This window comes from Petromyzon marinus, chromosome 77 (assembly GCF_048934315.1).
Source record: "Petromyzon marinus isolate PM22_M1 ecotype Great Lakes invasive population chromosome 77, UKy_Petmar_22M1.pri1.0, whole genome shotgun sequence".
Classification (NCBI taxonomy): Eukaryota; Metazoa; Chordata; class Hyperoartia; order Petromyzontiformes; family Petromyzontidae; genus Petromyzon; species Petromyzon marinus.
The window spans coordinates 5719025-5745536 of record NC_133743.1 but is presented as its reverse complement, the minus strand read 5'-3'; the positions used below and the strand labels follow the sequence as shown (position 1 = coordinate 5745536).

General features: G+C 43.3%; 1 protein-coding gene across 1 annotated transcript in view; it reads right to left on the bottom strand.

Annotated features, from left to right (window-relative positions):
- The window catches only part of LOC116958416 (LIM domain kinase 1-like), a 77550-nt gene extending 73133 nt beyond the window's left edge, over positions 1-4417 (bottom strand). The window contains 2 exon segments of the mRNA XM_076056758.1: positions 2695-2788; positions 4290-4417. Coding sequence (XP_075912873.1) covers positions 2695-2788; positions 4290-4311 — 116 coding nt within the window. The 5' untranslated portion in view covers positions 4312-4417.
- Between the last annotated feature and the right edge of the window lie 22095 nt (positions 4418-26512).

The window sequence follows — 26512 nt, the reverse complement described above, 5'->3', positions numbered from 1 at the left end:
CTAGCCCGTGCCACTCACTCCCTCACCCATCACTCCATCTCTTCTCTAGCCCGTGCCACTCACCCACTCACTCACCCATCACTCCATCTCTTCTCTAGCCCGTGCCACTCACCCACTCACTCACCCATCACTCCATCTCGTCTCTAGCCCGTGCCACTCATTCACTCACCCATCACTCCATCTCTTCTCTAGCCTGTGCCACTCACTCACTCACTCACCCATCACTCCATCTCTTCTCTAGCCCGTGCCACTCACCCACTCACTCACCCATCACTCCATCTCTTCTCTAGCCCGTGCCACTCACTACCTCACCCATCACTCCATCTCTTCTCTAGCCCGTGCCACCCACTCACTCACCCATCACTCCATCTCTTCTCTAGCCCGTGCCACTCACCCACTCACTCACCCATCACTCCATATCTTCTCTAGCCCGTGCCACCCACCCACTCACCCATCACTCCATCTCTTCTCTAGCCCATGCCACCCCCTCACCCATCACTCCATCTCTTCTCTAGCCCGTGCCACCCACTCACTCACTCACTCACCCATCACTCCATCTCTTCTCTAGCCCGTGCCACTCACCCATCACTCTATCTCTTCTCTAGCCCGTGCCACTCACCCATCACTCCATCTCTTCTATAGCCCGAGCCACCCACCCACTCACTCACCCATCACTCCATCTCTTCTATAGCCCGAGCCACTAACCCACTCACCCATCACTCCATCTCTTCTCTAGCCCGTTCCACTCACTCACTCACCCATCACTCCATCTCGTCTCTAGCCCGTGCCACCCACCCACTCACTCACCCATCACTCCATCTCGTCTCTAGCCCGTGCCACTCACTCACCCATCACTCCATCTCTTCTCTAGCCCGTGCCACTCACCCACCCACTCACCCATCACTCCATCTCTTCTCTAGCCCGTGCCACTCATCCACCCACTCACCCATCACTCATCTCTTCTCTAGCCCGTGCCACTCATTCACTCACCCATCACTCCATCTCGTCTCTAGCCCGTGCCACTCATTCACTCACCCATCACTCCATCTCTTCTCTAGCCCGTGCCACCCACTCACTCACCCATCACTCCATCTCTTCTCTAGCCCGTGTCACTAACCCACTCACCCATCACTCCATCTCTTCTCTAGCCCGTGCCAACCACCCACTCACCCATCACTCCATCTCTTGGTGGCCAGCGCCACCACGCCCGGCCGCCTTTGTCTCCCCCAGTGACGATGTTTTACTACACCACACAGCTACACCAGGTACTCATTTGAGGCTGAGTTGACCTAGGGGAGGCCCAGAGCCGGTTCAGATAATTGTCACCGGTGTTGGCCGAGAGCAGGAATCGAACGTGGGTCACCGGGTTCATAGCGAAGCGGAGCGCTAACCACTGCACCACCACTCCCCACACACACAGTGTGCACACACGTGTACACACACACACACGTGTACACACACACACACATGTACACACACACACACACGTGTACACGCACACACACACGTGTACACACACACACGTGTACACGCACACACACACGTGTACATGCACGTACACACGTGTACACGCACGTACACACGTGTACACGCACGTACACACGTGTACACACGTGTGTACACACACACACGTGTACACACATACACACGTGTGTACACACACACACGTGTACACACATACACACGTGTACACACGCACACACACGTGTACACACGCACACACACGTGTACACACACACACGTGTACACACACACACGTGTACACACACGTACGTGTACACGCATGTACACACACACACGTGTGTGTACACACACACGTGTGTGTACACACACGTGTGTGTGTACACACACACACGTCTCCCCACGAACCCCCCCCTCCTACCAGCCAACACGAGTGTGTCCACTCCACGTTCACATGGCCAAGGCCACGTATACACACACACAACAGCAGTAGCAGCACCAACACCATCAACACCACACTCACCACTCTCACTCACCACTCTCACTCACCACTCACCCCCCCGTCACCACGAGTGTGTCCACTCCACGTTCACATGGCCAAGGCCACGTATACACACACACAACAGCAGTAGCAGCACCAACACCATCAACACCACACTCACCACTCACCACTCTCACTCACCCCCCCCCGTCACCACAAGTGTGTCCACTCCACGTTCACATGGCCAAGGCCACGTATATACACACACACACAACAGCAGTAGCAGCACCAATACCATCAACACCACACTCACCACTCACACTCACCACTCTCACTCACCACTCTCACCACCATCACTCACCACTCTCACCACCATCACCACTCACTCACCACTCACACTCACAACTCACACTCACCACTCTCACTCACCCCCCCCCGTCACCACAAGTGTGTCCACTCCACGTTCACATGGCCAAGGCCACATATATATATACACACACACACAACAGCAGTAGCAGCACCAATACCATCAACACCACACTCACCACTCACCACTCTCACTCACCACTCTCACCACCATCACCACTCACTCACCACTCACCATTCACACTCACCACCATCACCACTCTCACTCACCACTCTCACTCTCCACTCACACTCACCACACTCACCACTCTCACTCACCCCCCTCTCCCCCAGTCACCACGAGTGTGAGTGTGCCCACTCCACGTTCCCATGGCCGGGTCCCCCACCTGAAGCAGGCGTTGTGCCAGGCTGCGTCTCGGGCCTGCACGAACCGCGGGTCGCTGATTCTGTGTCCGCAGCGGGCACAGCACGGGGCCAGGCCTGCAGGGGTGGTGAGGAGTGGTGAGGAGTGGTGAGGAGTGGTGAGGGAGAGAGTGGTGGTGAGGAGTGGTGAGGGAGAGAGGGGTGGTGAGGGAGAGAGTGGTGAGGAGTGGTGAGGGAGAGAGGGGTCGTGAGGGAGAGAGTGGTGAGGAGGGAGAGAGTGGTGAGGAGTGGTGAGGGGTAGTGAGGGAGAGAGTGGTGAGGAGTGGTGAGGGGTAGTGAGGGAGAGAGTGGTGAGGAGGGAGTGGTGAGGGAGAGAGTGGTGAGGGGTGGTGAGGGAGAGAGTGGTGAGGGAGAGAGTGGTGAGGGAGAGAGTGGTGAGGGAGAGAGTGGTGAGGGAGAGAGTGGTGGTGAGGAGTGGTGAGGGGGAGTGGTGGGGGGTGGTGAGGGAGAGAGTGGTGAGGGAGAGAGTGGTGAGGGGTGGTGAGGGAGAGAGTGGTGGTGAGGGAGAGAGTGGTGAGGGAGAGAGTGGTGAGGGGTGGTGAGGGAGAGAGTGGTGAGGGAGAGAGTGGTGAGGAGTGGTGAGAGTTGGTGAGGGAGAGAGTGGTGAGGGAGAGAGTGGTGAGGGAGAGAGTGGTGAGGAGTGGTGAGAGTTGGTGAGGGAGAGAGTGGTGAGGGAGAGAGTGGTGAGGAGGGAGAGAGTGGTGAGGAGTGGTGAGGGAGAGAGGGGTCGTGAGGGAGAGAGTGGTGAGGAGGGAGAGAGTGGTGAGGAGTGGTGAGGGGTAGTGAGGGAGAGAGTGGTGAGGAGTGGTGAGGGGTAGTGAGGGAGAGAGTGGTGAGGAGGGAGTGGTGGTGAGGAGTGGTGAGGGGGAGTGGTGGGGGGTGGTGAGGGAGAGAGTGGTGGTGAGGGAGAGAGTGGTGAGGGAGAGAGTGGTGAGGGGTGGTGAGGGAGAGAGTGGTGAGGGAGAGAGTGGTGAGGAGTGGTGAGAGTTGGTGAGGGAGAGAGTGGTGAGGGAGAGAGTGGTGAGGAGTGGTGAGGGAGAGTGGGGTGGTGAGGGAGAGAGTGGTGAGGAGGGAGAGAGTGGTGAGGAGTGGTGAGGGGTAGTGAGGGAGAGAGTGGTGAGGGAGAGAGTGGTGAGGAGTGGTGAGGGAGAGAGTGGTGAGGGAGAGAGTGGTGAGGGGTGGTGAGGGAGAGAGTGGTGAGGAGTGGTGAGGGAGAGTGGTGAGGGAGAGAGTGGTGAGGGGTGGTGAGGGTTGGTGAGGGAGAGAGTGGTGAGGGTTGGTGAGGGAGAGAGTGGTGAGGGAGAGAGTGGTGAGGAGGGAGAGAGTGGTGAGTAGTGGTGAGGGGTGGTGAGGGAGAGAGTGGTGGTGAGGAGTGGTGAGGGAGAGAGTGGTGGTGAGGGAGAGTGGTGAGGGAGAGAGTGGTGAGGAGTGGTGAGGGGTGGTGAGGAGTGGTGAGGGAGAGAGTGGTGAGGAGTGGTGAGGAGTGGTGAGGGAGAGAGTGGTGAGGAGTGGTGAGGGGTGGTGAGGAGTGGTGAGGGAGAGATTTAAATCGCCTCACCGCCCGCATCTGCCTCTCCCATCGGGCTCGGCGCGTCACGGCAGCAAAGCCTCGCGTGCGCGTTGACGTCACTACGACAGTGCGCCGTGACGTACGCAGATAATCGAGTGCGTGGTGACGTCAACACGCCAGTTAGGGGTGACGTCAGGAGAGCATCGAGCGCGCGGTGACGTCACTACGTCAGTGCGCGGTGACGTCGACGGAGATTCGCGTGCGTGGTGACGTCAATTGGCCAGTACGCATTCGTGCGCGGCGACGTCGCTGCGAGGTGACGTCAGCGCGTCGGCACGTCGGTGCGCGGTGACGTCAGCGAGTCAGTGCGCACGCAATGACGACATTGGTGTGGGGGGGGCGCGCGAGTGCGCGCGCAAATTTCGTCACGTTACGAACGCGCTTGCGGTGTGACGTCACCGCCGACGTTCACTCGGGATGACGTCACGACCGAAGGGTGTGGTTATTGCGAGCGTGACGTCATCCGGCTCGCCCTACCGCTTGCGGGAGATTTAAATGCGTTCATAGTTCCATTTATTTATAGTTCATAGTTCCATTTATTTATAGTTCATAGTTCCATTTATTTATAGTTCATAGTTCCATTTAATTTTGGTATCTGGTGCAACCGCAAACAAACACAAAAACACGAGCAAGACTAAACATCTTAAAGTGAAATTTTGATTTAAAGCTTTCGTGACTGCAGTAATTCATATTCTTGGTTCTTTGGGTAAAGTCACCACCACGTAGAAGGGAAACAATAAAATAATAAAAATATAAAACAATAAAATTATTGTAAAACAATACAATTATTATTCTTGGTTCTTTGGGTAAAGTCACCACCACGTAGAAGGGAAACAATAAAATAATAAAAATATAAAACAATAAAATTATTGTAAAACAATAAAATTATTATTCTTGGTTCTTTGGGTAAAGTCACCACGTAGATAGGGAAACAATAAAATAATAAAAATATAAAAGAATAAAATTATTGTAAAACAATAAAAAATTTATTCTTGGTTCTTTGGGTAAAGTCACCACCACGTAGATAGGGAAACAATAAAACAATAAAAATATAAAACAATAAAATTATTATTCTTGGTTCTTTGGGTAAAGTCACCACGTAGATAGGGAAACAATAAAATAATAAAAATATAAAACAAAAAATTATTGTAAAACAATAAAATAATTATTCTTGGTTCTTTGGGTAAAGTCACCACGTAGATAGGGAAACAATAAAATAATAAAAATATAAAACAATAAAATTATTGTAAAACAATAAAATTATTATTCTTGGTTCTTTGGGTAAAGTCACTACGTAGATAGGGAAACAATAAAATAATAAAATATATATAAAACAATAAAATTATTGTAAAACAATAAAATTGTTCCTCTTTGGTTCTTTCGGTAAAGTCACGTAGAATGAGAATAAAATAATAAATTGATAAAATAAAATAACACAATAATATTCTCACGACGTTTCGGCCACAACACAAGCGGCCTTCATCAGGTGAAGGGGGCGAGACTGTCTGGTAGGACAGCGCTGGAGTGAGAGAGCCACGTTCAGATCACGGCTTTTAAGCTGTGTGAGAGGAACAAAGAGCCTTGACAAAGGAATTAGCATAAAATTTAGCATTGAAATGGCTGAATGATTAGCTTGTGACTGGTCACAGAAATAGCTATGTTAAAAGTTAAAGCATACACATCCGCAGAGGCACCCATTGTTAAAAGGAATTAGCATAGAATTTAGCATTGAAATAGCTAAGTTAAGGCATACACATCCGCAGAGGCACCCCTTGACAATGGGATTAGCATAGAATTTAGCATTGAAATGGCTGAGTGATTCGCTTGTAACTGCTACAGAAATAGCTACGTTGAAGTCAGAGCATACACATTCACCGAGGCACTTAGTACAAATCAAACAGGAGAATTTAGCATTGAAATAACTAGGCGAATTTAGCATTGAAATAACTGGGTGATTTGCTAGTGACTGGTCACAGAAATGACTACACATCTGAGCTATTCACAGTACTATATAGTGAACCAATAAAAACTAAAATATAAATTACCTTCATGTTATCAATAAACTCTATATTCTCCAATCAGCTAAGCTACCAACCATAAGTCGTTATATATCACAATGCTATATGGCGAAAAAATGGGTGGATTCTTACCCTCAAATTTCCGTACCACGGATAGCTACGGGCCCCGTTCAGACGGACGAGTTCGTCCATGGTCGGAACAGAGGAGGGGGAGAGAGACAGCTGCGAGGCCCTAGTATACTCCATGTTGTAAACCATACCATTAACCGTGGTGTGAGAGGTATTAAGAGGCAATGCTGGCGAAAGAGCTGCGGTCTGAAGGTCATCGTAAAATTACAATTAATTAAGAACAGAAATGATTTAACACATCTTTCCAGTGGTTACTAAGCCTGAATCCATCTTCTCGGTTGAAATTGTCTCTGTGCTTGTATATGTGAATGGCCTCATGAACGAATCTCTCATGGTAGCCGGTTGGTTTGCAAAGAACCTCCGTCTTGGAGAAGTCAATGTCATGTGAGCCCACTGAATTGTAACAGTGATCTGCCACGGCAGAGGAGTTCGTCTTACCGTGTTTCAAGTCTGATTTATGTTCGCGGATGCGGTCCGAGATATGTCTTTTGGTTTCTCCAATGTAGCTACTACCACAGAGGCACTTTAGTTTGTAAACGCCCGGGTACTGTATGTCTGGAAGAGCATCTTTTACAGATGGAACTAAATCACGGATTTTGTGTACTGTGTTGAATCGGACCTGGATCTTGTGTTTATTCAGGATTTTGGAGATCTTTTTAGTGACCCCTGCAATGTAGGGTAAGGTGATGGTTTTGAGTGGCTCCACAAGAGGATCCTTCTTCATGACTGGAGTGATGGCTTTGCGGATTGTGTAGTCGGAGTAGCCATTAGCCCTGAGAGCCTGGTGTACGTGCTTGAGTTCACTGGTAATGTGTTCCTGGTCGGAAATGCATTGGGCTCTATGGTATAGAGTCTTGATGAGGCAGTTCTTCTGGGATGGATGGTGGTGGGAATCCGGTTTCAAGTAAGCATCTGTATGGGTAGCTTTCCTGTAGACAGAGTGGCTCATTGAACCATCATGTCTCCTTTTAATTAAGACATCCAGAAAGGGTAGTTTGCCATCTTTTTCGACCTCCATGGTAAATCTGATGGCTGGGTGTATGGAATTGAAGTGGTCGCGGAAATGGTCTAGAGCAGGCTGGCCATGTGGCCAGATGACAAAGGTGTCATCAACGTACCTCTTCCATAAGGTCGGGCGTAGAGTGGCAGTCTGGATGGCGTCAGTTTCAAATTTTTCCATGAATACGTTGGCTACAACCGGAGATAGGGGGGAGCCCATTGGGGTGCCCTCAGTTTGTTTGTAGAAAGTTCCATTCCAGGTGAAGTATGTGTTGGTTAAGCAATGTCTCACCAGGGGGGGTACATCAGTATGCAGTCCTTGATGAACCAGGTCTTCAATGATAGCGATGGTGTCAGGTACCGGGACTTTGGTGAACAAGGACACCACATCAAAACTGACAAGCAGGTCGTTTGGGGACAGGGAAATGTCTTTGATTGTCGATACCAGGTGAGTAGAATTTAGTACCGCAGAGGTGGTTTTTCCAGTGAAAGGTCGCAGTATATCAGCCAGAAAACGTGCCAGTTTGTAGGTGGGGGAGCTGATAGTAGAGACGATGGGACGAAGGGGTGTATCTTCTTTGTGTATCTTTGGAAGGCCATATAATCTTGGTGGTCTGGCAGCAGAGGGTTTCAACGAGAACTGTTTGATCTCATCAATTAATGCTGTTGAATCAGAGATAATTTTGTTCGTTTTGGTGACCAGGCTGTTGGTGGGATCTCTTTTTATTTTTGTATAGCTGCCATCGTTGAGTAGTTCTTGAATTTTGTTGTTATATTCTGTTTTGTCCATGATGACAGTGGCATTGCCTTTGTCGGCTGAGAGAACGACAATATCATCCCTCTTTTTTAATTGAGATAATTCAAAATGTTCGTCTTTGCTGATGTTGCTGGGTGGAAACTTAGCGTTTTTGAGGGTTGCAGCGATTTCAGATCTTGCTACGTCTGCAGAGATGTGACTCAAGCCCTTGAGTGCAACGTCGACATGGGCAATGATATCATTAACCGGTAAGTGTCTCGGTGTGACAGCAAAGTTTAGACCTTTAGCTAAAACGGATTTCAGACCATCAGAAATGGAACTGTTACTGCGATTAATTACGACTTTGTTGACGTCTATCTTTTCGGTGTGTGGATCCGATTTTTTGCTGGAGAGGTGATTGAATTTGGAAATCAAATTGTCCCTACATTTGTTCGACATAGTGGCAGCCGAAGAGGTAGTCATATTGTCTACATGTTCCCAATCCGATGTAGACATTGTTGCTGTCAATTTTAAGTGTGATTTGTAGAGTGTCTTGTCTAACTGATCGAGTTCGGTGCGTGTAAGTCTGATTTTTTCCGAGATAAGAGCGAAGCTAGTTCTAGCTAGAATTCGTTTTGCATTGAGAGAAGTTGCAACAGCAGAGGTTAGTGTAAATGCGGTTGGTATTACCTTAGAGTCGCGGCATCTCTTCAGAAAGGTGAGAGACTCGATTAGTTGAGCCTTCTTATCCCGAAGTCTGTTGAATGATCTCAAGGATGTGTGGAATCCCTCCCCGTAGAGGCGGTTAAATTTCGATTTAAAGCTTTCGTGACTGCAATGATTCATCCTCTTTGGTTCTTTCGGTAAAGTCACGTAGAATGAGAATAAAATAATAAATTGATAAAATAAAATAACACAATAATATTCTCACGACGTTTCGGCCACAACACAAGCGGCCTTCATCAGGTGAAGGGGGCGAGACTGTCTGGTAGGACAGCGCTGGAGTGAGAGAGCCACGTTCAGATCACGGCTTTTAAGCTGTGTGAGAGGAACAAAGAGCCTTGACAAAGGAATTAGCATAAAATTTAGCATTGAAATGGCTGAATGATTAGCTTGTGACTGGTCACAGAAATAGCTATGTTAAAAGTTAAAGCATACACATCCGCAGAGGCACCCATTGTTAAAAGGAATTAGCATAGAATTTAGCATTGAAATAGCTAAGTTAAGGCATACACATCCGTAGAGGCACCCCTTGACAATGGGATTAGCATAGAATTTAGCATTGAAATGGCTGAGTGATTCGCTTGTAACTGCTACAGAAATAGCTACGTTGAAGTCAGAGCATACACATTCACCGAGGCACTTAGTACAAATCAAACAGGAGAATTTAGCATTGAAATAACTAGGCGAATTTAGCATTGAAATAACTGGGTGATTTGCTAGTGACTGGTCACAGAAATGACTACACATCTGAGCTATTCACAGTACTATATAGTGAACCAATAAAAACTAAAATATAAATTACCTTCATGTTATCAATAAACTCTATATTCTCCAATCAGCTAAGCTACCAACCATAAGTCGTTATATATCACAATGCTATATGGCGAAAAAATGGGTGGATTCTTACCCTCAAATTTCCGTACCACGGATAGCTACGGGCCCCGTTCAGACGGACGAGTTCGTCCATGGTCGGAACAGAGGAGGGGGAGAGAGACAGCTGCGAGGCCCTAGTATACTCCATGTTGTAAACCATACCATTAACCGTGGTGTGAGAGGTATTAAGAGGCAATGCTGGCGAAAGAGCTGCGGTCTGAAGGTCATCGTAAAATTACAATTAATTAAGAACAGAAATGATTTAACACATCTTTCCAGTGGTTACTAAGCCTGAATCCATCTTCTCGGTTGAAATTGTCTCTGTGCTTGTATATGTGAATGGCCTCATGAACGAATCTCTCATGGTAGCCGGTTGGTTTGCAAAGAACCTCCGTCTTGGAGAAGTCAATGTCATGTGAGCCCACTGAATTGTAACAGTGATCTGCCACGGCAGAGGAGTTCGTCTTACCGTGTTTCAAGTCTGATTTATGTTCGCGGATGCGGTCCGAGATATGTCTTTTGGTTTCTCCAATGTAGCTACTACCACAGAGGCACTTTAGTTTGTAAACGCCCGGGTACTGTATGTCTGGAAGAGCATCTTTTACAGATGGAACTAAATCACGGATTTTGTGTACTGTGTTGAATCGGACCTGGATCTTGTGTTTATTCAGGATTTTGGAGATCTTTTTAGTGACCCCTGCAATGTAGGGTAAGGTGATGGTTTTGAGTGGCTCCACAAGAGGATCCTTCTTCATGACTGGAGTGATGGCTTTGCGGATTGTGTAGTCGGAGTAGCCATTAGCCCTGAGAGCCTGGTGTACGTGCTTGAGTTCACTGGTAATGTGTTCCTGGTCGGAAATGCATTGGGCTCTATGGTATAGAGTCTTGATGAGGCAGTTCTTCTGGGATGGATGGTGGTGGGAATCCGGTTTCAAGTAAGCATCTGTATGGGTAGCTTTCCTGTAGACAGAGTGGCTCATTGAACCATCATGTCTCCTTTTAATTAAGACATCCAGAAAGGGTAGTTTGCCATCTTTTTCGACCTCCATGGTAAATCTGATGGCTGGGTGTATGGAATTGAAGTGGTCGCGGAAATGGTCTAGAGCAGGCTGGCCATGTGGCCAGATGACAAAGGTGTCATCAACGTACCTCTTCCATAAGGTCGGGCGTAGAGTGGCAGTCTGGATGGCGTCAGTTTCAAATTTTTCCATGAATACGTTGGCTACAACCGGAGATAGGGGGGAGCCCATTGGGGTGCCCTCAGTTTGTTTGTAGAAAGTTCCATTCCAGGTGAAGTATGTGTTGGTTAAGCAATGTCTCACCAGGGGGGGTACATCAGTATGCAGTCCTTGATGAACCAGGTCTTCAATGATAGCGATGGTGTCAGGTACCGGGACTTTGGTGAACAAGGACACCACATCAAAACTGACAAGCAGGTCGTTTGGGGACAGGGAAATGTCTTTGATTGTCGATACCAGGTGAGTAGAATTTAGTACCGCAGAGGTGGTTTTTCCAGTGAAAGGTCGCAGTATATCAGCCAGAAAACGTGCCAGTTTGTAGGTGGGGGAGCTGATAGTAGAGACGATGGGACGAAGGGGTGTATCTTCTTTGTGTATCTTTGGAAGGCCATATAATCTTGGTGGTCTGGCAGCAGAGGGTTTCAACGAGAACTGTTTGATCTCATCAATTAATGCTGTTGAATCAGAGATAATTTTGTTCGTTTTGGTGACCAGGCTGTTGGTGGGATCTCTTTTTATTTTTGTATAGCTGCCATCGTTGAGTAGTTCTTGAATTTTGTTGTTATATTCTGTTTTGTCCATGATGACAGTGGCATTGCCTTTGTCGGCTGAGAGAACGACAATATCATCCTTCTTTTTTAATTGAGATAATTCAAAATGTTCGTCTTTGCTGATGTTGCTGGGTGGAAACTTAGCGTTTTTGAGGGTTGCAGCGATTTCAGATCTTGCTACGTCTGCAGAGATGTGACTCAAGCCCTTGAGTGCAACGTCGACATGGGCAATGATATCATTAACCGGTAAGTGTCTCGGTGTGACAGCAAAGTTTAGACCTTTAGCTAAAACGGATTTCAGACCATCAGAAATGGAACTGTTACTGCGATTAATTACGACTTTGTTGACGTCTATCTTTTCGGTGTGTGGATCCGATTTTTTGCTGGAGAGGTGATTGAATTTGGAAATCAAATTGTCCCTACATTTGTTCGACATAGTGGCAGCCGAAGAGGTAGTCATATTGTCTACATGTTCCCAATCCGATGTAGACATTGTTGCTGTCAATTTTAAGTGTGATTTGTAGAGTGTCTTGTCTAACTGATCGAGTTCGGTGCGTGTAAGTCTGATTTTTTCCGAGATAAGAGCGAAGCTAGTTCTAGCTAGAATTCGTTTTGCATTGAGAGAAGTTGCAACAGCAGAGGTTAGTGTAAATGCGGTTGGTATTACCTTAGAGTCGCGGCATCTCTTCAGAAAGGTGAGAGACTCGATTAGTTGAGCCTTCTTATCCCGAAGTCTGTTGAATGATCTCAAGGATGTGTGGAATCCCTCCCCGTAGAGGCGGTTAAATTTCGATTTAAAGCTTTCGTGACTGCAATGATTCATCCTCTTTGGTTCTTTCGGTAAAGTCACGTAGAATGAGAATAAAATAATAAATTGATAAAATAAAATAACACAATAATATTCTCACGACGTTTCGGCCACAACACAAGCGGCCTTCATCAGGTGAAGGGGGCGAGACTGTCTGGTAGGACAGCGCTGGAGTGAGAGAGCCACGTTCAGATCACGGCTTTTAAGCTGTGTGAGAGGAACAAAGAGCCTTGACAAAGGAATTAGCATAAAATTTAGCATTGAAATGGCTGAATGATTAGCTTGTGACTGGTCACAGAAATAGCTATGTTAAAAGTTAAAGCATACACATCCGCAGAGGCACCCATTGTTAAAAGGAATTAGCATAGAATTTAGCATTGAAATAGCTAAGTTAAGGCATACACATCCGTAGAGGCACCCCTTGACAATGGGATTAGCATAGAATTTAGCATTGAAATGGCTGAGTGATTCGCTTGTAACTGCTACAGAAATAGCTACGTTGAAGTCAGAGCATACACATTCACCGAGGCACTTAGTACAAATCAAACAGGAGAATTTAGCATTGAAATAACTAGGCGAATTTAGCATTGAAATAACTGGGTGATTTGCTAGTCACTGGTCACAGAAATGACTACACATCTGAGCTATTCACAGTACTATATAGTGAACCAATAAAAACTAAAATATAAATTACCTTCATGTTATCAATAAACTCTATATTCTCCAATCAGCTAAGCTACCAACCATAAGTCGTTATATATCACAATGCTATATGGCGAAAAAATGGGTGGATTCTTACCCTCAAATTTCCGTACCACGGATAGCTACGGGCCCCGTTCAGACGGACGAGTTCGTCCATGGTCGGAACAGAGGAGGGGGAGAGAGACAGCTGCGAGGCCCTAGTATACTCCATGTTGTAAACCATACCATTAACCGTGGTGTGAGAGGTATTAAGAGGCAATGCTGGCGAAAGAGCTGCGGTCTGAAGGTCATCGTAAAATTACAATTAATTAAGAACAGAAATGATTTAACACATCTTTCCAGTGGTTACTAAGCCTGAATCCATCTTCTCGGTTGAAATTGTCTCTGTGCTTGTATATGTGAATGGCCTCATGAACGAATCTCTCATGGTAGCCGGTTGGTTTGCAAAGAACCTCCGTCTTGGAGAAGTCAATGTCATGTGAGCCCACTGAATTGTAACAGTGATCTGCCACGGCAGAGGAGTTCGTCTTACCGTGTTTCAAGTCTGCTTTATGTTCGCGGATGCGGTCCGAGATATGTCTTTTGGTTTCTCCAATGTAGCTACTACCACAGAGGCACTTTAGTTTGTAAACGCCCGGGTACTGTATGTCTGGAAGAGCATCTTTTACAGATGGAACTAAATCACGGATTTTGTGTACTGTGTTGAATCGGACCTGGATCTTGTGTTTATTCAGGATTTTGGAGATCTTTTTAGTGACCCCTGCAATGTAGGGTAAGGTGATGGTTTTGAGTGGCTCCACAAGAGGATCCTTTTTCATGACTGGAGTGATGGCTTTGCGGATTGTGTAGTCGGAGTAGCCATTAGCCCTGAGAGCCTGGTGTACGTGCTTGAGTTCACTGGTAATGTGTTCCTGGTCGGAAATGCATTGGGCTCTATGGTATAGAGTCTTGATGAGGCAGTTCTTCTGGGATGGATGGTGGTGGGAATCCGGTTTCAAGTAAGCATCTGTATGGGTAGCTTTCCTGTAGACAGAGTGGCTCATTGAACCATCATGTCTCCTTTTAATTAAGACATCCAGAAAGGGTAGTTTGCCATCTTTTTCGACCTCCATGGTAAATCTGATGGCTGGGTGTATGGAATTGATGTGGTCGCGGAATTGGTCTAGAGCAGGATGGCCATGTGGCCAGATGACAAAGGTGTCATCAACGTACCTCTTCCATAAGGTCGGGCGTAGAGTGGCAGTCTGGATGGCGTCAGTTTCAAATTTTCCATGAATACGTTGGCTACAACCGGAGATAGGGGGGAGCCCATTGGGGTGCCCTCAGTTTGTTTGTAGAAAGTTCCATTCCAGGTGAAGTATGTGTTGGTTAAGCAATGTCTCACCAGGGGGGGTACATCAGTATGCAGTCCTTGATGAACCAGGTCTTCAATGATAGCGATGGTGTCAGGTACCGGGACTTTGGTGAACAAGGACACCACATCAAAACTGACAAGCAGGTCGTTTGGGGACAGGGAAATGTCTTTGATTGTCGATACCAGGTGAGTAGAATTTAGTACCGCAGAGGTGGTTTTTCCAGTGAAAGGTCGCAGTATATCAGCCAGAAAACGTGCCAGTTTGTAGGTGGGGGAGCTGATAGTAGAGACGATGGGACGAAGGGGTGTATCTTCTGCAACCCTCAAAAACGCTAAGTTTCCACCCAGCAACATCAGCAAAGACGAACGTTTTGAATTATCTCAATTAAAAAAGAGGGATGATATTGTCGTTCTCTCAGCCGACAAAGGCAATGCCACTGTCATCATGGACAAAACAGAATATAACAACAAAATTCAAGAACTACTCAACGATGGCAGCTATACAAAAATAAAAAGAGATCCCACCAACAGCCTGGTCACCAAAACGAACAAAATTATCTCTGATTCAACAGCATTAATTGATGAGATCAAACAGTTCTCGTTGAAACCCTCTGCTGCCAGACCACCAAGATTATATGGCCTTCCAAAGATACACAAAGAAGATACACCCCTTCGTCCCATCGTCTCTACTATCAGCTCCCCCACCTACAAACTGGCACGTTTTCTGGCTGATATACTGCGACCTTTCACTGGAAAAACCACCTCTGCGGTACTAAATTCTACTCACCTGGTATCGACAATCAAAGACATTTCCCTGTCCCCAAACGACCTGCTTGTCAGTTTTGATGTGGTGTCCTTGTTCACCAAAGTCCCGGTACCTGACACCATCGCTATCATTGAAGACCTGGTTCATCAAGGACTGCATACTGATGTACCCCCCCTGGTGAGACATTGCTTAACCAACACATACTTCACCTGGAATGGAACTTTCTACAAACAAACTGAGGGCACCCCAATGGGCTCCCCCCTATCTCCGGTTGTAGCCAACGTATTCATGGAAAAATTTGAAACTGACGCCATCCAGACTGCCACTCTACGCCCGACCTTATGGAAGAGGTACGTTGATGACACCTTTGTCATCTGGCCACATGGCCATCCTGCTCTAGACCAATTCCGCGACCACATCAATTCCATACACCCAGCCATCAGATTTACCATGGAGGTCGAAAAAGATGGCAAACTACCCTTTCTGGATGTCTTAATTAAAAGGAGACATGATGGTTCAATGAGCCACTCTGTCTACAGGAAAGCTACCCATACAGATGCTTACTTGAAACCGGATTCCCACCACCATCCATCCCAGAAGAACTGCCTCATCAAGACTCTATACCATAGAGCCCAATGCATTTCCGACCAGGAACACATTACCAGTGAACTCAAGCACGTACACCAGGCTCTCAGGGCTAATGGCTACTCCGACTACACAATCCGCAAAGCCATCACTCCAGTCATGAAAAAGGATCCTCTTGTGGAGCCACTCAAAACCATCACCTTACCCTACATTGCAGGGGTCACTAAAAAGATCTCCAAAATCCTGAATAAACACAAGATCCAGGTCCGATTCAACACAGTACACAAAATCCGTGATTTAGTTCCATCTGTAAAAGATGCTCTTCCAGACATACAGTACCCGGGCGTTTACAAACTAAAGTGCCTCTGTGGTAGTAGCTACATTGGAGAAACCAAAAGACATATCTCGGACCGCATCCGCGAACATAAAGCAGACTTGAAACACGGTAAGACGAACTCCTCTGCCGTGGCAGATCACTGTTACAATTCAGTGGGCTCACATGACATTGACTTCTCCTAGACGGAGGTTCTTTGCAAACCAACCGGCTACCATGAGAGATTCGTTCATGAGGCCATTCACATATACAAGCACAGAGACAATTTCAACCGAGAAGATGGATTCAGGCTTAGTAACCACTGGAAAGATGTGTTAAATCATTTCTGTTCTTAATTAATTGTAATTTTACGATGACCTTCAGACCGCAGCTCTTTCGCCAGCATTGCCTCTTAATACCTCTCACACCACGGTTAATGGTATGGTTTACAACATGGAGTATACTAGGGCCTCGCAGCTGTCTCTCTCCCCCTCCTCTGTTCCGACCATGGACGAACTCGTCCGTCTGAACGGGGCCCGTAGCTATCCGTGGTACGGAAATTTGAGGGTAAGAATCCACCCATTTTTTCGCCATATAGCATTGTGATATATAACGACTTATGGTTGGTAGCTTAGCTGATTGGAGAATATAGAGTTTATTGATAACATGAAGGTAATTTATATTTTAGTTTTTATTGGTTCACTATATAGTACTGTGAATAGCTCAGATGTGTAGTCATTTCTGTGACCAGTCACTAGCAAATCACCCAGTTATTTCAATGCTAAATTCGCCTAGTTATTTCAATGCTAAATTCTCCTGTTTGATTTGTACTAAGTGCCTCGGTGAATGTGTATGCTCTGACTTCAACGTAGCTATTTCTGTAGCAGTTACAAGCGAATCACTCAGCCATTTCAATGCTAAATTCTATGCTAATCCCATTGTCAAGGGGTGCCTCTGCGGATGTGTATGCCTTAACTTAGCTATTTCAATGCTAAATTCTATGCTAATTCCTTTTAACAATGGATGCCTCTGCGGATGTGTATGCTTTAACTTTTAACATAGCTATTTCTGTGACCAGTCACAAGCTAATCATTCAGCCATTTCAATGCTAAATTTTATGCTAATTCCTTTGTCAAGGCTCTTTGTTCCTCTCACACAGCTTAAAAGCCGTGATCTGAACGTGGCTCTCTCACTCCAGCGCTGTCCTACCAGACAGTCTCGCCCCCTTCACCTGATGAAGGCCGCTTGTGTTGTGGCCGAAACGTCGTGAGAATATTATTGTGTTATTTTATTTTATCAATTTATTATTTTATTCTCATTCTACGTGACTTTACCGAAAGAACCAAAGAGGATGAATCATTGCAGTCACGAAAGCTTTAAATCGAAAAAAAATAAAATTATTATTCTTTGTTCTTTGGGTAAAGTCACCACGTAGATAGGGAAACAATAAAATAATAAAAATATCAAACAATAAAATTATTGTAAAACAATAAAATTATTATTCTTGGTTCTTTGGGTAAAGTCACCACGTAGATAGGGAAACAATAAAATATTAAAAATATAAAACAATAAAATTATTGTAAAACAATAAAAATTTTATTCTTGGTTCTTTGGGTAAAGTCACCACCACGTAGAAGGGAAACAGTACAATAATAAAAATATAAAACAATAAAATAATTGTAAAAAATATAATTATTATTCTTGGTTCTTTGGGTAAAGTCACCACGTAGATAGGGAAAAATAAAATAACAATATATATAAACAATAAAAATTCTCACGACGTTTCGACTGCAATCGATTGCTTGTCTTGCAGTCGAAACGTCGTGAGAATTTTATTGTTTTATATTTTTATTATTTTATTGTTTCCCTATCTACGTGGTGACGCGTGGCGCTAACGTTTTTATAAATAAATAAATGCGCCGTTTAAAAATACATTTATGCAAACCAACACACCTGAAGATGACCGTTTGAGTTATGGTCGAAACGTCGTGAGAATTTTTTATTGTTTTATATATATTTTCTTATTTTGTTGTTTCCCTTCAACGTGACTTTACCGAAAAAACTAAGAATATTAATTACTGCAGTCACGAAAGCTTTAAATCAAAATTTAATCGCCTCTACGGGGAGGGTTTTCACATAACTTTAAGATCCTTCAACAAACTCCGGGATAAGAAAGCTCAGATGATCGAGTCTCTCACCTTCCTGAAGAGATGCCGCGACTCTGGGGTAATACCAATCGCATTTACACTGACCTCTGCTGCTGTAACTTCTTCTAATGCGAAACGAATTCTTTTCAAAACTAGCTTAGCTCTTATCTCAGAAAAAATCAGACTTATACGCACCGAACTAGATCAGTTAGACAAGACACTCTACAAATCACACTTATCATTGACGGCAACAATGTCCACATCGGATTGGGAACATGTAGACAATATGACTGCCTCTTCAGCTGCTACTATGTCGACCAAATGTAAGGAAAACCTGATTTCCAAATTTAACCTCCTCTTCAACAAAAAACCGGACCCACACACCAAAAAGTTAGACGTTAACAAAGTCGTAATTAATCGCAGTAACAGTTCTATTTCCGATGGTCTGAAATCCGTTTTAGCTAAAGGTCTAAACTTTGCAGTCACACCTAAACACATACCAGTTAATGATATAATTGCCCAAGTAGACGTTGCTCTCAGGGGCCTGGGTCACATCGCTGCAGACGTAGCAAGATCTGAAATCGCTGCAACCCTCAAAAACGCTAAGATGCCAGCGAGCAACCTCAGCAAAGATGAGCGTTTTGAATTATATAAATTAAAAAAGAGGAATGATATTGTAGTCCTCTCAGCTGACAAAGGCAATGCTACTGTCATCATGGATAAAATAGAATACAACGACAAAATTAAAGAATTACTCGACGATGGTAGTTATACAAAAATAAAAATAGATCCCACCAACAGCCTCGTCACACAAACCAACAAAATAATTTCTGATTCAACCGCATTAATTGATCAATCTAAACAGTTTTCGTTGAAACCTTCTGCTGCCAGGCCACCAAGATTATACGGCTTACCAAAAATACATAAAGTAGATACACCCCTTCGTCCCATAGTCTCTACTATCGGCTCCCCCACCTACAAACTAGCTCGTTTTTTGTCTGAAATCCTGCGTCCTTTCACTGGAAAGACCACCTCTGCGGTACAAAATTCTACTCACCTGGTATCGACAATCAAGGGTATTTCCCTGTCCCCAGACGACCTGCTTGTCAGTTTTGATGTAGTTTCCTTATTCACCAAGGTTCCTGTACCTGACACCATTGCAATCATTGAAGACTTGGTTCATCAAGGACTAAACACTGAGGTACCCCCCCTGGTGAGACACTGTTTAACCAATACATACTTCACTTGGAATGGAACTTTCTACAAACAAACTGAGGGCACCCCAATGGGCTCCCCCCTTTCTCCAGTTATAGCTAACATTTTCATGGAGAAATCTGAGACTGACGCCATCCAGACTGCCACTCTGCGCCCAACCTTATGGAAGAGGTACGTGGATGACACTTTTGTCATCTGGCCACATGGCCGGCCTGCTCTAGACCAATTCTTCGACCACATCAATTCCATACACCCAGCCATCAGATTTACCATGGAAGTCGAAATAGATGGCAAGATACCTTTTTTGGATGTCCTAATTAAAAAGAGACCTGATGGTTCAATGAGCCACTCTGTCTACAGGAAAGCTACCCATACGGATGCTTATCTGAAACCGGATTCCCACCACCATCCATCACAGAAGAATTCTCTCATCAAGACTCTGTATCATAGAGCCCAATGCATATCCGACCAGGAACACATAAGCAGTGAACTCAAGCACGTACACCAAGCTCTTAGGGCTAATGGTTACTCCGACTATACAATCCGCAAAGCTATCACTCAAACCATGATGAAGAGCCCTCTTGAGGAGCCTTTCAAAACCATCACTTTACCCTACATTGCGGGGATCATAAAAAAGATCTCCAAAATCTTGAATAAACACAAGATTCAGGTCCGTTTCAACACATTACATAAAATCCGTGATCTGGTTCCGTCTGTAAAAGATGTGATTCCGGACATACAATACCCTGGTGTCTACAAACTAAGTTGCCTCTGTGGTAGTAGTTACATTGGAGAAACCAAACGCCATGTCTCGGACCGCATTCGTGAACACAAAGCAGACCTTAAACACGGTAGGACCAACACCTCGGCCGTGGCAGATCATTGTTATAATTCAGTAGGCTCACATGCCATTGACTTTTCCAAGACAGAGGTTCTTTGTAAGCCATCTGGCTTCCATGAGAGATTCGTTCATGAGGCTATCCACATATACAAGCACAGAGACAATTTCAACCGAGAAGATGTATTCTATCTTAGCAATCATTGGAAAGATTTGATAAACCATTTCAGGTCTTAATTGATTGTTCACGCTTACAGTGGCTTTCAGACAGCATACATTATAAAAAATTTCGTCTCCCCCCTCCTCTTTTCAGAATATAGATGGACTAGTCCTAAATAAACTGTCAAATCGCTGCGCGTGGCGCTAACGTTTTTATAAATAATTAAATGCGCCGTTTAAAAATAAATTTATGCAACCAACACACCTGAAGACGACCGTTTGAGTTATGGTCGAAACGTCGTGAGAATTTTTTATTGTTTTATATATATTTTATTATTTTGTTGTTTCTCTTCGACGTGACTTTACCGAAAAAACTAAGAATAATAATAAAATTATTGTAAAACAATAAAATTATTAATCTTGGTTCTTTGGGTAAAGTCACCACCACGTGGAAGGGAAACAATAAAATAGTAAAATATATATTTTACTATTTTATTGTTTCCCTTCAACGTGACTTAACCGAAAGAACCAAGAATATCTTAAAGTGACTGCGTGTGACTGTGCAAAACAGCAAAATCCTGGAGAAAAAACAGGAAATAATTAAATCACGACGTTTCAGAGGCAACGCAAGCTTCCGTCTATTTTACCTTCTACGTGACTTTTACCGAATAAAATCAAAGAGTGTGCATCCTCGCAGTCACGAAAGCTTCAAATCTAGGAAAATCTTCCAGATGAAAAGCACCGTGTACACCACCAACGCTGTACGCAACAATCCCAGTGGGAATCAAGTTAAACCACAACAACAACAAACAACAACCACGAGACAACTTAGATTAAGGACATCGTCACAGTGATCATAGGAACGCTGAAGCCGCTTTATTCAGTGTTGATTTAAACAAAAAGCACGTGTCATAAAGAATTAAAGCTTTCGTCACTGCATAAACTACTCGTTGGTTTTTTTTTTCGGTAAAGTCACGTATGTAGAAATACCGCAAAATTACATTAATATAACCATATTATAGTCTTAGCTCTTTCGGCAAAGTCGCGTTGAAGGGAAACAATGAAATAATAAAATATATTTAAAACAATACAAATGAATTACTGCAGTCACGAAAGCTTTAAATCAAAATATAACCATATCATTATGGTTATATTATATCAGCATACAACATAACCATGTTATATTAATATAACATAATTTTATGGTATTTCTACATACGTGGCTTTACCGAAACAAACCAACGGGTAAAAAGGCATTATATCACTCAATGTTTTAATCGTTAGTCTTAGTTCTTTCGGTAAAGTCACCACCACGTAGAAGGGAAACAATAAAATAATAAAAATATAAAACAATAAAATTATTGTAAAACAATAAAATTATTATTCTTGGTTCTTTTGGTAAAGTCACCACCACGTAGAAGGGAAACAATAAAATAATAAAAATATAAAACAATAAAATTATTGTAAAACAACAAAATTATTATTCTTGGTTCTTTGGGTAAAGTCACCACCACGTAGAAGGGAAACAATAAAACAATAAAAATATAAAACAATAAAATTATTGTAAAACAATAAAATTATTATTCTTGGCTCTTTGGGTAAAGTCACCACCACGTAAAAGGGAAACAATAAAATAATAAAATATATATAAAACAATAAAAAATCCTCACGACGTTTCGACCATAACACAAACGGTCGTCATCAGGTGTGTCGGTTTGCATACATTTATTTATTTTTAAACGGTGTATTTATTTATTTATTAAAAAACCGTTGGCACCACGGGCAGCGATTTGTCAGTTTGTTTAGAAGGACTAGTCCATCTATGTTCTGAAAAGAGGAGGGGGGAGACGAAAAATTAATGTACGCTGTCTGAAAGCCACCGTAAGCGTGAACAGTCAATTAAGACCCGAAATGGTTTATCAAATCCTTCCAATGATTGCTAAGCCAGAATCCATATTCTCGGTTGAAATTGTCTCTGTGCTTGTGTATGCGGATATCCTCATGAACGAATCTCTCATGGTAGCCAGATGGCTTACAAAGAACCTATATTGTCTCTCTATTGTTAGTAAGACAACAACACAATTATTAAATTTTGATTTTAAGCTTTCGTGACTGCAGTAATTCATATTCTTGGCTCTTTCGGTAAAGTCACCACGTTGAAGGGAAACAATAAAATAATTTTAAAAATATACAAAACAATTTAAAAAAATCCTCACGACGTTTCGACCGTAACGCAAACGGTCGTCATCAGGTGTGGAAAAAACCAACGGCAAGAAACATTTGAAAGAAGTGACGGTTTGTATTTATTTATTTATTTTTAAAACGGTGTTTTTTTTTATTTTTTAAAAACCGTTGGCACCACGGGCAGCGATTTGTCAGTTTATTTAGAAGGACTAGTCCATCTGTGTTCTGAAAAGAGGAGGGGGGAGACGAAAAATTAATGTATGCTGTCTGAAAGCCACCGTAAGCGTGGACAGTCAATTAAGATCCGAAATGGTTTATCAAATCCTTCCAATGATTGCTAAGCCAGAATCCATCTTCTCGGTTGAAATTGTCTCTGTGCTTGTATATGTGGATAGCCTCATGAACGAATCTCTCGTGGTAGCCAGATGGCTTACAAAGAAACTCTATTATCTCTCTATTGTTAGTAAGACAACAACACAAATATTACATTTTAATTTAAAGCTTTCGTGACTGCAGTGATTCATATTCTTAGTTCTTTCGGTAAAGTCACCACGTTGAAGGGAACCAATTAATTAATAAAAAATATATAAAACAATAAAAATTCTCACGACGTTTCGACCGTAACGCAAACGGTCGTCATCAGGTGTGAAAAAAAAACAACGGCAAGAAACCTTTGAAAGAAGTGGTGGTTTGTATTTATTTATTTTTAAAACGGTGTTATTTATTTATTTTTAAAAAACCGTTGGCACCACGGGCAGCGATTTGTCAGTTTATTTAGAAGGACGAGTCCATCTATGTTCTGAAAAGAGGAGGGGGGAGACGAAAATTTAATGTATGCTGTCTGAAAGCCACCGTAAGCGTGAACAATCAATTAATACCCGAAATGGTTTATCAAATCCTTCCAATGATTGCTAAGCCAGAATCCATCTTCTTGGTTGAAATTGTCTCTGTGCTTGTATATGCGGATAGCCTCATGAACGAATCTCTCATGGTAGCCAGATGGCTTACAAAGAAACTCTATTATCTCTCTATTGTTAGTAAGACAACAACACAAATATTAAATTTTGATTCAAAGCTTTCGTGACTGCAGTAATTCATATTCTTAGCTCTTTCGGTAAAGTCACCACGTTGAAGGGAAACACTAAAATAATAAAATATATTTAAACAATAAAAATTCTCACGACGTTTCGACCATAACACAAACGGTCGTCATCAGGTGTGGCGGTTTGCTTTAATTAATTTATTTTTTAACGGTGTATTTATTTATTTTTTAAAAACCGTTTGCACCACGGGCAACGATTTGTCAGTTTATTTAGAAGGACGAGTCCATCTATCTTCTGAAAAGAGGAGGGGGGAAACGAAAAATTAATGTATGCTGTCTGAAAGCCACCGTAAGCGTGAACAATCAATTAAGACCCGAAATGGGTTATCAAATCCTTCCAATGATTGCTAAGCCAGAATCCATCTTCTCGGTTGAAATTGTCTCTGTGCTTGTGTATGCGGATAGCCTCATGAACGAATCTCTTGTGTTAGCCAGATGGCTTACAAAGAACCTCTATTGTCTCTCTATTGTTAGTAAGACAACAACACAATTATTACATTTTGAACATTTTGAACGAATTATTACATTTTGAACGAGTCTCTCGTGGTAGCCAGATGGCTTACAAAGAAACTCTATTATCTCTCTATTGTTAGTAAGACAACAACACAAATATTAAATTTTGATTTAAAGCTTTCGTGACTGCAGTGATTCATATTCTTGGCTCTTTCGGTAAAGTCACCACGTTGAAGGGAAACAATAAAATAATTTTAAAAATATATAAAACAATAAAAAAAATTCTCACGACGTTTCGACCGTAACGCAAACGGTCGTCATCAGGTGTGGAAAAAAAACCAACGTCAAGAAACATTTGAAAGAAGTGGCGGTCCGAATTTATTTATTTATTTATAAAACGGTGTTTGCTTTTATTTATTTTTAAAAAACCGTTGGCACCACGGGCAGCGATTTGTCAGTTTGTTTAGAAGGACGAGTCCATCTATTTTGATTTAACGCTTTCGTGACTGCAGTAAGTCATATTCTTAGCTCTTTCGGTAAAGTCACCACCACGTAGAAGGGAAACAATAAAATAATGAAAAATATATATATAAAACAATTTAAAAAATCCTCAGGACGTTTCGACCGTAACGCAAACGGTCGTCATCAGGTGTGAAAAAAACCAACGGCAAGAAACCTTTGAAAGAAGTGGCGGTTTGCATTTATTTCTTTTTTAAACGGTGTATTTATTTATTTATAAAGAAAAACGTTGGCACCACGGGCAGCGATTTGTCAGTTTATTTAGAAGGACGAGTCCATCTGTGTTCTGAAAAGAGGAGGGGGGGACGAAAAATTAATGCACGCCGTCTGAAAGCCACCGTAAGCGTGAACAATCAATTAAGACCCGAAATGGTTTATCAAATCCTTCCAATGATTGCTAAGCCAGAATCCATCTTCTCGGTTGAAATTGTCTCTGTGCTTGTGTATGCGGATAGCCTCATGAAAGAATCTCTCATGGTAGCCAGATGGCTTACAAATAAACTCTATTATCTCTCTATTGTTAGTAAGACAACAACACAAATATTACATTTTTATTTAAAGCTTTCGTGACTGCAGTGATTCATATTCTTGGCTCTTTCGGTAAAGTCACCATGTTGAAGGGAAACAATTAAATAATAAAAAAATATATAAAACAATAAAAATTCTCACGACGTTTCGACCGTAACGCAAACGGTCGTCATCAGGTGTGAAAAAAACCAACGGCAAGAAACCTTTGAAAGAAGTGGCGGTTTGTATTTATTTATTTTTAAAACGGTGTTTTTATTTATTTATTTATTTTAAACCGTTGGCACCACGGGCAGCGATTTGTCAGTTTATTTAGAAGGACGAGTCCATCTGTGTTCTGAAAAGAGGAGGGGGGGAGACGAAAATTAATGTATGCTGTCTGAAAGCCACCGTAAGCGTGAACAGTCAATTAAGACCCGAAATGGTTTATCAAATCCTTCCAATGATTGCTAAGCCAGAATCCATCTTCTCGGTTGAAATTGTCTCTGTGTTTGTGTGTGGTTAGCCTCATGAACGAATCTCTCATGGTAGCCAGATGGCTTACAAAGAACCTCTATTATCTCTCTATTGTAAGACAACATCACAAAAATTTAATTTTTATTTAAAGCTTTCGTGACTGCAGTAATTCATATTCTTAGCTCTTTCGGTAAAGTCACCACGTTGAAGGGAAACAATAAAATAATAAAATATATATAAAACAATAACAATTCTCACGACGTTTCGACCATAACACAAACGGTCGTCATCAGGCGTGTCGGATAGCATTCATTTATTTATTTTTTAACGGTGCATTTATTTATTAATTAGAAAACGTCAGCGCCACGGGCAGCGATTTGTCAGTTTATATAGAAGGACGAGTCCATCTGTGTTCTGAAAAGAGGAGGGGGGAGACGAAAAATTAATGTACGCTGTCTGAAAGCCACCGTAAGCGTGCGTGAACAATCAATTAAGACCCGAAATGGTTTATCAAATCCTTCCAATGATTGCTAAGCCAGAATCCATCTTCTCGGTTGAAATTGTCTCTGTGCTTGTGTATGCGGATAGCCTCATGAACGAATCTCTCGTGGTAGCCGGATGGCTTGCAGAGAACCTATATTATCTCTCCATTGTCAGTAAGACAACAACACAAATATTTACATGATGGGGTTGAAAGAGCTTCATAGATTCACGGGTTTGCTCCCTCAGTCTGTAAATCAATATTGTGATGCTGATCCGTATTCCATCTCCTGCAATCCATTAATCGATATTCCGATTAATGAACGCTTCGCACAGCG